This window comes from Gobio gobio, assembly GCF_949357685.1.
Source record: "Gobio gobio genome assembly, chromosome: 15".
NCBI classification, from domain to species: domain Eukaryota; kingdom Metazoa; phylum Chordata; class Actinopteri; order Cypriniformes; family Gobionidae; genus Gobio; species Gobio gobio.
The window spans coordinates 20,284,052-20,299,855 of NC_137108.1; the positions used below are offsets into that span (position 1 = coordinate 20,284,052).

Consider the following 15,804-nt stretch of genomic DNA (forward strand, 5'->3'; position numbering starts at 1 on the left):
TTTTACATTTAGCACTCTTTTGCTCCACGTCGTTCTTCGCGAATCCAAAATAAGTCCAAACAGCTGAACCACCCTTCTTGTTAACCAAGTGCTCCGCTTCCTCTCCCGTCACCGAAGAAGTGCCTTCGGCCATTACTGCGCATTTACAAGTAGGGTTGTGCCGATGGATGGCTGACCGACATCACGATGGAGCGCAACCATCGTGATGCCACGCCCCCGTTGCGAGTCTGTTGTGAGTGCCGACACACACAAATCCTCTTCTAGTATTAGTTAAACTAAAAACTTAGCAGGGATTGCTCTGTAAATTAAATTGAGAATGTAACTAATGCATATATGCAATTTTAAATACTGTAGTCTATGCCAGATATATATATATATAGCCTACATTTTGAAATCATTTGAGGCTGAAACATCCATAATGCCTGTTTATTTAAGCACTTCCGTCAGTGAAACAACACAGCCTATAAAACATTTAAACGATTTTCAGTAAATAATGGTAACCTCAAGAATATAAGAGAATTAAATATTAGTTAGAAAAATATTTGATTCATACTATTTCCCCGCAAAGATGCGTCATATAGGCCTACCGCTCTGCGTTTTGAGAGGAATGGGAAAAGCTGGATAGACACTTTTTCGAATATCTTCATCTTCATATGTTCTACTGATGTTGCAAAGCAACACTTGTTGTAAAAGGTCTGAAGAGCGGATTTTATCTTCCACGGGGTCAAGACATTTAGGCAATCTTTGATTATTCACTGCCAGAGAAAACAAAACTAAAATCACCGGCGCGCGCGCGCGTGTGTGTGTGTGTGAAATGCGCTATTCAAATAAACCAAACTTGACGCGCCTTACCAAGTTTAATAACAAACTGTGTTAAATAAAATTTGAAGTAATAAGGTATTCGTCCTACAGTGTTTTTTATACTTTACCACAGTAAAGGATGTGAATAGTTATAATAGACTTAATTATAAGCAAACGAAAGGAAGAAACGTTTATAATCCCCTGTTAACATGGGTGCGACGCGAGTGAAGATTTGGGAAAAGAAACTAGATGTCCATGTCCATTGGGATAAAATGGACTAGGCCTATTGTTAAAATTCACGGAAAGTCGAGTGATCCAGATCCAGATCGCAAAACAGAATGAAAAAGTGCTCTCTGACCATTATATCCTTTCTAGGCTAAGCTTTGTGCTTCACTCCTGTGGTAATATTCACGTCAAACAGCATTCACATACAAAACACTGGGTTAGTAAAATAACGAAGTAATTTTTTAAAAAGTAGAAAATAGAATTTATGTAAAGAGATATATTAAAATTGGAAGGAACCTATTTTTCCCCCTCACGTGCAAACTAGCGGATGAATCATTATTTGGGTTAGTAAAAATAACGAAATTATAGTTTTAAGAGAATAGTAGCTATTTATGTAAAGATAGTATATTATCTACCTATTTACCTATTATCTACCTACCCTAGTTACAAGCTTTTTCTATTGGCACAATTCGAGGTAACTTACACGACACGTTGTGTGTTAGCTGCTTTGCTGCTGACAGAAAGCCGCCTGCCACGCCCGGTGCATCGCATCATACAACCTTGTTTCCATTGCCATTTCTAATTGGCCAGCAAGCCACGAACGCGAGATTCGACCATTTTGATTGGCTAATAGGTTTGTCACTCAAATGTCAGAGGCGGGGAAAAAACCTCCGACTCCTGAGGTTAGGTTATTGCGGGAGTTAAAACCTCAATATCGATGCGATAAAGGTTAATCGTGCAGCCCTAATGGGAAAAATACGTTGGTTAGAGGTTCTGATTTTCGGTTTCAATTATTTTTCGATCAATCGTCCAGCCCTACTTTAAATGACCTTAAAGAAATAAAGATCTGACATTTATCGTGATAATTATCAATATCGACTGATATGAAAAATTATATCGTGATCATTTTTTTGGGCCATATCGCCCAGCCCTAATATAAAATTATATTTACAATAATAACTTCAAAAAATGGGATCAAAAACTGAGAATTGCCATCACACACACAAAATGTAAAACCCACACCATCACAAATTGAATCAAAATCAACTTCGGGCCGTTATGATTCCGCGCTTAAATATAATGAGTAAATTGTCAGGATATTTTCATTTTGAAGTGAACCAATCCTTTAAGTACTCAATTTTGAAAAATCCTCAATTGTAGTTTACCCGTGTTGTCGAGTAACCAGCAAAATACCGGAAATGGCGCATTCCACGGCTGAGAATCCATGAACCGAATTATTAGACCGTTTCCTAAGGCTGCACAATGTATTAAAACTTTTAAAACCATACTATAGAATAGTGCTATTGTGAATTAATAAAGGCTGCAATTCAATTAAATAAATATAGGCCCTGCGGGTTTATATATGCGCTTTAATTATTTACATGCGTGTAGGTTACGTGCGTCTCAGAGCGGCTCCGTTCACGGTAAATGCTGCCCCACATGAACTGTTGTCATTTACATGTACGGAGCGTGTCTCAAACTCCATCTCTGCATATTCTGTGAGTTTGGGTTGCTTATATATATCTGGGAACGCAATAAGTGCCATTTTCAACAGATTTGTTAGGCAAATTATTTAAAAACCTAAGCCAACACAGGAGAATACATCAATATGTTTCTGATTATGCAAACTGTTTTTTTTTTTGTTTCAAAATAGGTAAACCCTCACTCTGAGTTTGCATGTTTTGATGTCCACATATTATTGTTTAAGAAATTACAGTGGCTGTATAATTTCTACCATAAAGTGGCAATATATTAAAGATTAGGTAAACATTTGAATTAAAATGTAATTTGACCAATATTAAACAAGGATTTGATCTGCTGTAAAGTGTAACACCAGGCCATTGGCACCCTCTGCAGGCATTTGTTATTATACATAATGTACATAAGATAATTGTTTATATTACGTATGTTAACCGCGTTGTTCTATAAAACCATATGATTACTTGCGTTTGATACTTTATTTGAACCAAATGTTATCACCTCATTTTTATTATTTTAAGCCTTTATAAAAGCTTAGGTCTTTGTCTAGGTTTATTTTTTTTACCACAAATAAATTATCCGATTACTCGATTAATCGTTACAAAAATAATCAACCGATTATTCCAAGAAATGTGGTACATTTTAAAATGGATGAAATAGTTTGAAGAAGGTTGGTTTTTTTATTTTTTCGAGATTAAGCAGTCAAACATCCACTGTATTGGTCAAAAACACCCTTATATTAGTTAAATGGGATTACACAAGTGAATCCCAACCTGTGATGAGCCTCAAAATGATAAATTCAAAAAATGTTCTACATTAACTGAAAAATGGATGCAAAAATATGACTGTCTCCACCAGTGTGAAGAGAGCAGATGGTGCAGACAAGGCAAATCTGCTCCAAATCGGCATGACTGCTAATGCTGGACACCACTGTTCCTCCCAGAAGCGAAGCTTCTGCTACTGGTTTATCAAGGACAATATTGGCTAATTTTATGTATATCAATAAATATTTAGCCAGCTTTAACAAACAAAAAAAAAGGTCAATGCTAGGTGATGGAGGATCCAAATACACTGCAGAGGAGAATTGGTGTCATGTCATCCCTTTCACAGAGACTAATTTCCTCCAAATATTCATTTCTATCTCAAGCTTTGCCATAGTACACACTGCAAAGTTTAAGGACTGTTAACCTCATTTAAATGTACACTAAATTAACATTCAATAGGCCTCTTTCACGAAACACGAGCAGAACGAATTTGTGTGTAAATCGTTCGTAAGGCTGCTCTGACGGCAAATTTAAGGATTCACGAAAAATGTTTGTATTTTCAAAAAGTTAGTTGGTAAGAAAGACATTTACACCTGCTACCGTGTAACTGGTGTATAAAACATTTGAACGTTCTGTGTTCGAATTTAGGCAAACTAATGACATTGCATTTTGATGCATAATGTACCATAATAATATTTCACGAGTTGATTTGCCCGTTTTTTTTTTCTGTTCAACTTTGGGGAATAGGCAACAGGGCTCCAGACTAACTTTTTTCACTAGGAGCACAGTGGCCCCCAACTGAAAATTTTAGGGGCACAACCAGAAATTTTAGGGGCGCACACCGTAAATCAACATGCTAACCAAATCTACTCATTTCCACTGTATTACTAATAGGAATCGGTATCGTTAAGGTTTTAATGGTATTACTACTCTTACCCATACTGCTTATCGAGCCGGTACTTTAACGGTATTCTTATCGGTTCTTTTTATTATACTTTTTTTTTTTTTTACATAATTAAGAACATAATTAACATGGCTTTATAATCTGAAAAGTAAAATATCTAAAGCAAAAGAAACCGCAAAGTTTGAACAAAAATATAAAACATCTATTTGTAAATGGACCAGTGTGCAGGCATTCGGAAGGTCTTAACATTAATATTACAGTAGAGAACAAACCTACAAAGAAATCTAATAAAGTAATGAAATGTAAAATAACACTGCATAATTTTCACTGTATAAATTGATAGATTAATGCTTATAAAAGCTTAAGTTATTAATTCAAGAGATGTGAATATTTTCTATTTGCCTTTTGTTCGATTCGAATGAATGGCTCAATCGTCAGCAGGTTTATTAGACGCTGCCCCTTTAAGACCGATCAATGTAGAACTAATAATATCATATTCTCCTATTTCTCCAAACTATTTACGCCCATTTAAGATATAAACTGTTAAAATAACTACTCTCCAATCCGGTCATTTTGACACCGGATATTTGTTGTTTATTTGATGGTTTAGACGCGCACACAAAGCCTAAAATATGAAGTGCAAGTCGGCAGCACACACACATAAGCCGCCTTGAAGTTGGAAACAGCGTCTTTTGCGCGGATTATTGTGCATTTAATAGCTCTTTATTATCAAACACATCCCGCAGTTTAGCAACAGTAGAGACTGCAGTTTACAACAATCACTGATTCTGACGTTTAGTTTAGGTTTAGGGAGAAATGACAGCGCAGCTGTGAAAGGAAGGATGTCGCGCTCGACTGAACACGGCTATAGGAATAGTTTTACCTCATACCATCTTTTTATAATTCTTGGAAGCCAAAATCGAAAATAAAATTAGATTAATATCACAGCACATGAAGTAAGCAGACTAAACTTCTGTGTAGTTCTTGGCCATCGTCACTCATTAAAGCTGACTGTGGTGTTGTGTTCGCTGTAGCTCCACGTGAGAGAGCTCTCGCTTTCTCTCTTCTGGATTGTGAATAGCAAAAATGCATCACGGACAAATGGTTTAATATTATCTCATATAGAAACGGCTGGCAAAGATAGAATTTGCCAGACATAACGTCTATCAATTATAATTAGTAAGTGTATTTTCTTAATTTCTCCAGTACCGACAGCAGGCAAATTTACTGGTCGCACATGTGCGACTGGATGTAAAATTCAGTCGCACACTCTCAAATTTTAGTCGCAAAATGCGACCATTTAGTCGCACTCTGGAGCCCTGGGCAACACTCGTCACTGTCACTTTTTACCCGGCCGGAAAAAGGGGCGGGACAAATACTACAGGACCATCCAACTGAACAAAAATGGAAAGGTTAATATTGCTTTTTACAGCATTTTTATATTCTTCAAAATGAGATACTAGTAACACATTTCTGCCATGGATATTCTGTATCATAGCAACCAAAGTATCTAAGCTGCAAAAAACGTTGCGCTTGCAAAGCGTTTTCAAGCGCCACCAGCTGGCCATTTTCAAAAGAGCACCAGGCTAAAATGCCTCACTGGATAATTGAATATTTATTGCTAGGCATGTCCAATTAGTCTCTTTAGCATTTATGCGAAATACTGGAGCCAAACCTGAGAAAGAAATGACGGTAGAAAAGCGTCAGTACATTATAATCGGTTATGGTCTATTACTGAACCGATACCGAATCGTCCTCGTCTGCATCGCGATGCATCGAAGAAACTATTAATTTCGACACCGTTATACTGTACACATGCGTTGTCTTTCTCGACTGTATAAGTTCACTTAAGGCATAACAGACTACAGGGAGTGCAGAATTATTAGGCACGTTGATTTTCTGATCATATTTTTTTTCCAGGCACATTTGACCAATTCCAAACCACAGTAATCCTAATAACTACTATTGATTTAGTATTTAATAATGTATAAGTGATATATAATTGTTCATGAAGGCTGGAAATGAAAATCACCTTATATTCAGGTGTGCAGAATTATTAGGCATGTTTTCTTTTACAGATAAATTGAGCCAAAAAAGAGATTTAACTCAGACTGAAAAGTCAAAAATTATTAAATGCCCATGAGAAGGATGCAATACTAATGCAATACTAGACATTGCAGTTAAGGCATGACCATTGGACAGTGAAATGCTCGTTGGGTCAGCAGGGTCAGACAAAAACAGGTGGTGAAGAAAAGACACCTGTTAACTGCAAAAGAATTAAGAATTAAGGTGAAGAATTAAGGGTGAAACCATCAGGAACCCTTTAGTCTCCAGCGCCACCATTTTCCAGAGCTGCAACCTACCTGGAGTCTCCAGAAGTGCAAGGTGTCAGGATCTCAGAGACTTCAGTTAGGTAAAGAATCCTAAAAAATGACCCCCACTAGATAAGAATCACAAGCTGAAGTGTTGTAAAATACATGAAGAAGGTTTTTTTATAGGCTTTATGGACAGATAGGTTGAGAGTGACTCTTGAAGGACCAGCACCACATCCTCTAGTACCACTGTTTGAAGAATTCATCTTCCAGAATCTGGCAGTACGTTTTGGGAGTTCATTTTAGTCCATCCTGAAGTCCGTTTTGCAGAGATGGACTAAAAATGAACTCCTAAAACGTACTGCCAGATTCTGGAAGATGAATTCTTCAAACAGTGGTACTGTGGTTTGGAATTGGTCAAATGTGCCTGGAAAAAAAATATGATCAGAAAATCAACGTGCCTAATAATTCTGCACTCCCTGTATGTCTGCAAGGATACTCATCAAGACAGGCATGGTGACATCTTTTTTGTGTGAATTTGTACTCGCATTGAACTCAGTTTACAAAGAGTGACCATTTTGTCCACGTTTTTTAGATTATCGCTGTTGCAATGTATTATTGCCTGTTTTTTTAACTGCCTGTTTTACATGTTATTTTCAACAAACCATACTATAGACATATCGTCAGATTTGAGATGAACCGTGGGTGGAATTTTTTTTTACACCCCTAGTGTACAGAACAGGACTAGGCACTAAAAAGAGAACTGACAACCAAATTTAGCAGCAGTGAGTGTGTACGTGGCCATCGATATTCCATACTCTTATCATCACTTTCAAAAAAAGGTTGAGAACAATGCATGTCTTTTCCGCATCTTCTGCAGTGCACTCAGTGTGACTCATGGGAAGTATGTGCACTATGCCCGAGTAACAGGAAGTGTTCAGTCACACATTCTTGAGAGTTGTGAAATGAGTCGCAGAAAATTCTGATAACAGCCAAGTGTTAATTTGCCTCAGGTTTCACACCACGCACGACTTTTGGGAATAACAACATTGGCAAGGCATTCAGATTAACATTAACTTTATATGAGCAATACACAGGTTGAGAGAAGTTTCGTAAATCTGAGGTCACATTAGATAATATGACGGATATGTAAAAAAAGCACAACAAGATACAACTAAAGACCTCTTTGTTTGAAACACATTCACATCTCACTAATCACTCCACCCCAAAATCAACACAATATGTAGAGTTCATCTCCCCAGATCTTCACTAGCTCATCTAAATCCAGTTAGTCTCAGTTCAGGTTGTCAGAGGAAGGACAGGCACACACGCTGAGAGTCGTGAGAACATAACAAGCAAGCACTTGTACTTGAAGAAAGCTTCGTTTGAAAAGCCTCCTTTAGTGGCTCTAAGCTGAGACAAGGCTCTATTTGTCACATGTGGCCTGCGCTCTACTGGATGCACACAGGGTTTTAAACTTCTATTCAAGCTCTGCGATCGTGTTCTGTCTCCTTTAACAAGCTCCTGTAGTTAATGCCATCACCATGGAGATGAGCTCTTCGGTATCAACACATCCTCTCTAAACGGAGAAACACATGCACAAACACTAACAACTCAATACTGAAATATCCTTCTGTTCCAGGAGGTCAACTGGGAGAACATGGAACTAGTTCGACTCCCAGAGAACACCTGGAATAGACTGTAAGTGCATAAGCAGGGCTCAACAATAAGAACTGCCTGACGGCCAGCTGAAGGAATTATCATGAAGGTTTATAATTCGCACGTGTTTTTAAGTCTCACCAATTATTCAAGCAATTTCTAGCCATTCAGGTGCCAAAGAGAACTCAATTATGTACACAAAATGGGCTCTCTTTTCGGTCTTATCGAAAAATACACAAAATGCAAGCCTTTGTAAACAGTTGGGTTATATTTTAAAGTTTTTAATGTTGTTTATATGTCTGTGGTGTTTTTAATATGGTCAAATTCATGCGTCAACACCATTGCTGAGTATTTTCTCTTTAAGACTGCAGTGATCTAAAGAAAGTCTCAAAAACGCAGTTTGAAATCGCTGGCGATGTTTCTGACGTCACAAACTACCTTGTAACCAACCATGTCAAACGTGTTGGCGGGCTTTAGCATATCATTAACTATGACCGCTCTGAAGCAGGGGAGTCTCAAGAGGACACAGGTTATACCGGTATCATTTTCTGACGATATGAGAAATCAGGTACTTTTAGCAATATAGCAGGTGAATAAAGTATATGATGTAGCCTATATTACGATGTTATAATGAACTATATGCCTTTCTCCGCTGACGTTCTATGATGTTCATCAGCATTTCTAAGGATGCTGGTTTTTAGAAGGCAGACTGAGATGGCGAACGGGAACATGGTTAGTGTAACATTAGCAACACATTATTAGCGGCTTGATAACGCAGTCAAACAAAAGGCTAATCATATTAATTACTGTTTTGTGTCCAAACACTGTACCAGGGTTTCTGCAGGTTTCACCCAGTCAAATTTAAGACTTTTTAAGACCTTTATGAATAAAATTTAAGACCTATATCACGCAATAAAACATTTTTTACAAAGGAAATGCAGAATCACAAAATTACTCACAAAGCAAATTAATTTATTCAAATTGAACAAAGTATCAGTAAACTTGTACTTCCCCACAGCTCGATCCCACCACAATGTCACAATATATATAAATATATTTTTTGGGTGATTTGTTTGAGAAAAATGACTTTTTGTGGTGGTAATTTCCAGAAATGTACATGTTTTTTTTTGTTTTTTTTTCATAATTGGGATGCCACATTTACCATATTATGTTAGATGCACAATAGTTACACACGACAATAAAACAAACAAAATGCATAAATATTGCTTGGTATCTTGCAAAAAAAAAAAGGCTAGGCCAGTGGTGCGCTATATAGCTTTAATAAGACCATCGCTTATAGGGTGGGAAATATGACCAAAAATCTTACAAGTAGGCCTAAACCACAGCAATAAGCAACTGCTTAATAAGATCTCAAGTAATTAAGTAATCAAGTAAACAGTCAATAATAAAATAAAAACTTTAGTTTAAGTACTGCCCCCCGTTGTTGTTTGTTTAACATTAACTACACAGAAAGGAGCGGGAGATATTGTTACTTTCACTTTAAGACCTACAGTAATGTGCAGATCCAATACTGACACACGTCCCAAACTTGATAACTCAAAACATAACTGCCAATATGGACATAGACAGTCATAATTATGTGTGTATTTGATCGTTCAAGGGCAATAAGCCCAGAAATAGGACATATTTCTGTACGTGCGAGCACTGACAGGCGGCAAACGCATGCACAGCATCTGCAGCCAGTCTAACGTTGGTCCGTGTGTCGGTACCAAATTGAGTTTGAGGTTTAAATCGCTTTTATTTACTCTTTTTTAGTGCTATCAGGCATGTCATACTTTTTATTTGGTCATTCATCCGCCTTGCGCAATCGCTTCGCCTGGTCCTTGTCACTTATGCGAGACAGCAGGTGAGAAAGATTCGCCTTCGCTGTTAGCTGAAGTATAAAATCTGTTTTATGTGTCTGTGGTACAATCCGAAAGAGACTCGCGCCAATAACACGAAAGCTGATTGGCTTCAATATAAGATGCATGTTGGTCTCACTTGTAGTCGTAATACAGCGAATTACACTTGGACTAGAGAAAGAAAGAACTACAACACCGGAATAAACACACACACACACACACCCTAAAGCACTGCAGGAGCATTTCAATGAGCAATAGAGGTAGCGTTACATGGACGTAGGAACATTAAGACCTGCTTAAAATTATTTAAGACCTAGAACTAAATACTTCAGGAAATTTAAGACTTTTTAAGACCCCGCGGAAACCCTGTGTACAGAGCGATACCTTTGTGCAGCGTTTACTACGGTAACTTGAGTAAAAATTGACCAAGTGCCTTGAATCTGAGTTGGTGTGAGTGAGTTGAGGCGGGGATAATTGGTATATTCATGGATCCGCATATACGAAATAAAGCAAGGGTGTAGAGTTACATTCAAGCTATTTTAAGGGATGAAGAATATATTTTCACAGGATAAAAACATTAAAAAAATTTATTTTGGTGATTAAAAATTAGTACAAGGGGACTTTAAGTGAACATAAAGAGTGGAGAAAGAATTAAAATCTGCTGTATATACCTAATGTTTGAACTTTATAACATTACATAAGGCTAGTAGTTTTTACTGTGATATCAATTGGAATTGAGAATTGTGAAATTTCACTGGTCTCAAAATGTTGGTGTTGTGTAACAACCTTATTTATTAGAATATACGGGTTAAAATAATTGAAAATATATTTCTTTTAGAGGCAGGAGAAGAAACAATGTTGAGCACTGCTAAGCATCCATCGAGTACATAAACATAAATGGTTGAGTTATTCCTAAGAAAACCAGGAATTACATTCATATAAAAACACTAAATGGTCAACACAATCAAGGTGTAATAATGTAATAAAACTGTAAAAAAATAGATAGATATCCTGTAGGTGAAAGGAACGTGACAGGTGAAATAATTAAATAAAGCCTATTTGGCAGTGTCATCATCACTACAAAGGACAAACGTCCAAAATATGACACATCTGCCTCATTTGTCACTCTACATTTGAATGGGATCTTTACTAGACACCTTTCATATTTACGTAACATACATACTGTGTAAAATATCAACTGCAAAACCCAAATCGCCCCATTTAAATTATTCTTTAGCTTCGGTGCATGACAGGATTTGTACATCACTGATAGGCGACCATACACCTGTCGTGTACCCTGCACATTCAGCCAACGCAAATGACGTTAAAGTTATCAATCTTTATATGACCTTCAACTTATTATCAACCCTATAAATTAAACGATATAAATCAAACCACTAAATAATCTCAGATATCTGTGCATTTTCACAGCCAGCAGTACGAGGTGTCAACCATCTAACCTCACGAGACCAACTGTTGACTGGGCCTTAAAATAAACCGAAGAACGATTTATGAATTAACGTTACATATAGTAGATTATTGAAGACATGAAGTGTACACTTCATCACTCATGATCCGTTATACTAATATCGTGGCTCGCGCACATTTAGCTTAGCAACTATTAGCTACATTCCAACTGAACGAGATGACAAATACATGAAAACTACGTTTCTCACTTATTTTCTTCTAACACAGTGTCTCACTTCTTCACTCTCTTAAACGGTTTTAGTTAAATGACTTTGCACTGTCTAATCGGCTGTGAGGTTTCTGGGTAACGTTAGTTCACTAGCGTGCTAGCACATATTAGCCTAAGTCGGCTGGCTGTTTCAGACATCACTCACCTGGTCTCTAATTTTGAGAACCACCATGTTTCGATGCTCTCTTTGGCTCACATGCAGGACTAGACGGATATTATTTACCACCACCACTTGAATTCCGATGTTTTATTGTAGGTAAATCTAGCGCTTCCAGTAGGCCTGAGGTTTTTCTATGTGCCACTGATGAGCAGGAGAGAAAACTCCATAACATTACCGCCACTGCTGCCTCACAAAGAACGGAGACGATGATTGGCTAGACAGTGGTTTGAGCGACAGTAAGAAGAACGATGATTGGTTAAAAGCAAGATTCCCCATGCGGAACGTTGCTCTCTCTCTCTGTGTGTGTGTGTGTGTGTGTGTGTGTGTGTGTGTGTGTGTGTGTGTGTGTGTGTGTGTGTGTGTGTGTGTGTGTGTGTGTGTGTGTGTGTGTGTGTGTGTGTGTGTGTGTGTGTGTGTGTGTGTGTGTGTGTGTGTGTGTGTGTGTGTGTACTGTGCGTGCTTACTGTGCGTGCTAGTGTATATCAGAGAAGTAAAGGAAGAAGTGCGTGTTTCTCTATCGCAGTGACTTCCACTTCACTTTTTAACAAAATGCATTACAATGAAATGAATACAAAAAAAGAATGTTATGGTGGATTAAGACTTATATTATGTCTACACATAGCCAATTATAACGATTTAAAAGTCCTTTTAAGAAAATATTTAAAGGACCTTTGGTGCAGTATAACTGTTATGAGGAAAAATAAGCCAGTTTGAACATTTCTGTAAATTACAACCAAGGTTGTAAACAATACAATAATTGTTATGGTTATTTGACCAATATGCAGTTTAAGTTGTATTTTCTGAATCTAGAGCTATAACAAATAACCATGAGCATTATGGAAAATTATATGTGTTATAATATGCCAATATCAAGAAGGATATTATTATTCATCATAGGCTATAGCTATGTGTATGTGGTGCATTTCAGGTGAAGAGTATAGGCTAAAATTCTATTACATGTAATATGTATCCATGACAAAACTAGAGCAGACTTCGACAATCCTATTTTACCCATTTTCTTTATTGGGTTTTCTCTTTGTGTTACAGGAAATACATGTTTTCATAGGCCTGCGCAGAAAACAATGAAACCGGTTCCTTGGATTGTTCCTTAAAAGGAACAGCTCTAGTTGCTATAAATGAAAATTGTGTTAGATAATAAATGCATAGACAGATGAAATGAATAACTTAAATCATACTGACAGCTTATCTCAATAAAAATATACAAACTTGACAACAGTTTTTTATGAGAAAAAAAGAGAGAATACATTAATTTAGATTGAACGAGGTTTGTGTTGCTGTAAAAACAAGATGAGCGTTAAAAAGCGTTAAAAAGTCTATTTTAATATTGTTCACCAAATGAGGCTAAAGGTGTATTTATAAGACTTTACATATAGGTATCAGACAGAAACTGACACGATTTTATCATATGCCCATATGCAATACCGGCTATATAAACAATGAGTTAAAACAATTTGACTAGAAATATAAACAAATCTTGGTTAAACATATTTTGATGTTTAGCATGGGCAGAAATTATGATGTGTTATTAAGTTATGTAAAACATTTGCTATTCGAAGAGGCTATAGTTTTGTAATAGATTTAATGACACATTTGCTAATATTAGGCATATGGGAATATTATATAGGGCTAATATTTGTCAGGTAGAGGCACATCAGCAAATACTTCGGAATATAGCCTATGTAAAAAAAAGTTGAGTTGAGATTAAATAATGACAGAATTTTCATTTTGGGGGGAACTATCCCTTTAAGTAGGCCAATAGATGACAACCCAATGAAAGCCTCTTTAAATTCTTTGGAATTCTCTGTCTTCTTCACAATTCAAATGGTGAAGAATGTAAAAAATATGGCTGAGCTAATTAATGCATTTTAGGGAACAAGCCACTGTTGTTAAAGCAACATGAAATTTGATGCAGTGACATTGATTGGACCATTTGTACAAATATAAGTCATCAGAGGAAGCATTCCAGTCCCCAATTGTTCAAAAGAAATAATAAAAATCAACAAAAACTACTAACTACTTCTTATAGGCTCAGCGGAGGCCTGTGTTTGCGCCCAAATGGATTTAATCTGTAAAGCCAACAGCGTGTCATTGAGTTTTAAGCATATAAAATAAGACAACCAAGTTAGGCCTATCTCTTTTGCTCATGCACATGTTCTTTACTAATTTTTTTACTTAAATTTTTCTCTCTTTAACAGAAACAGACAGAAAAGGGATTTAGAGGTTTCTGGTGTGATGATGCATCTATAATCTTTAGAACAGTGGTTCTCAAAGGTACTCAGGCTCCCTCTAGTGGTACGCAGAGGAATCACTAATAATGTTATAACACATTTGAATTTAGAATTTTTACATTTAAGTACAGTAGGCTACAGTTTTACTTTAACTCTTAGCAACACATTTTAATTTCATCATTATTTAATTTTATTTAGGCTACCTGTATGTAAGCACAGTGCAGTGTTAATGTACAAACTGTGTATTTACAATGTTAAAGTGCCTGACAACAATACATATTCTTATTAGGAACAAACTGCTTCATTTTTGAACTGTGCAGAGCTGTAGCTGAATAGTTAGGCCTATGCTACTGTATTTTAATATTGGTCATTATGGTGGTACTTGGAGAGCCAAATATTTTCTGAGGTGGTACTTGGTATAAAAAGTTTGAGAACCACTGATTTAGAAGATCCCCTTTTAATGTGGATTGACCTATTTGTTCTGAGTCCCTAAATCCTATTATAAACTTAACAGGATTTATTAATTGAAGGGCACTTAACATACATTAAGGAACAGAATCAGACATAGACAAAATGACCAAAAAAAAGAACAAAAAAAGAAAGAAAGGGTATCAGAAAAACAAGAAAGAATTAAGCAGGTTCTCATTGAGACTCTACTTCACTGTAAAAAAAATTCAGGTCTGAAATTTTCAGATTTTCAGGTCTGAAATTTTTTCGAGTGTTGCAAAAGAAGTTTGAACAATAAGATAAAGACTCCTATAGAATTCAGAGTAATTCTGCAGTTTAATTTACCTTGAATCCTAGATTTTCCAGTTGAGCTATCCAGCAAATTATATATAATTATTGTAATAGTAATAGCAATGACAATAATCTAAAAAAAAGAACAATAATAATCCAGACAAACTGTGATATTTGTAAACATTATTTTAAAATGTTAATTATGCTATACAGAAGGTACATTATAACTCCACTGTTGTTCAAAAGTTTTTGATCAGTAAGATTTTTAATGCGTTTAGAATAAAATAAATGGTAAATGGACTGCATACATAGCGCTTTCAACAGACCCATGGCCACCAAAGCGCTTTACATATTGCCTCACATTCACCCATTCACTCACTCATTCACACACTGACGGGTATTTTTTAGGATTCTTTGATGAAAAGAAAGTTCAAAAGACCTATTTATGTAAAATAGAAAGCATTTGCAGCATTGTACTACCGTTACATTTTTTTTGGGGTCAGGAAGAATTAACCAAAAAATGTTGTGGGGTGGTGGTGGTGGTGGTGAGGTGAGGTGGGGTGGGGGGACTTAAATAAATAAATTAATTCATTTATTCAGCAAGGATGCATCAAATTTATCAAAAGTGACAGTAAAGACATTTATAATGTTACACAAGCTTCTATTTAAAATGAATGCTGTTTTTTTTACTTTCTATTCATCAAAGAATCCTGAAAAAAAAAATGTTTGTGACACTGAAGACTGGAGTAATGATGCTGAAAATTCAGCTTTGCATCACAGAAATAAATTACATTTGAAATATTTTCAAATAGAAAACAGGGATTTTACATTTTAAGAATATTTCATAATATTACTGTTCTTTTTTTGTATTTTTAATAAAAATAAATGCAGCTTTGGCGAGCATAATTTCTTCTAAAAACATAAAAAAATCTAAAACTTTTGAACGGCAGTGTGA

General features: G+C 36.2%; 2 protein-coding genes across 4 annotated transcripts in view; both read right to left on the minus strand.

The window, feature by feature from the left end:
- The window catches only part of ankrd28b (ankyrin repeat domain 28b), a 35,387-nt gene extending 23,333 nt beyond the window's left edge, over window positions 1–12,054 (minus strand). For 2 of the 3 annotated variants that reach the window (XM_079837457.1, XM_079837456.1), the window contains exon 1: window positions 11,848–12,003. In XM_079837457.1, the coding sequence (XP_079693583.1) occupies window positions 11,848–11,874 (27 nt within the window). In that variant the 5' untranslated portion in view covers window positions 11,875–12,003. Of the gene's footprint in view, window positions 1–11,847 lie in introns of all 3 variants that reach the window. The other variant, XM_079837458.1, reaches the window with a different exon arrangement.
- Window positions 1–15,804, minus strand: part of gtf3c6 (general transcription factor IIIC, polypeptide 6, alpha) — a 1,355,101-nt gene that overhangs the window by 1,281,358 nt on the left and 57,939 nt on the right. The gene's annotated exons all lie outside the window — the stretch shown is intronic.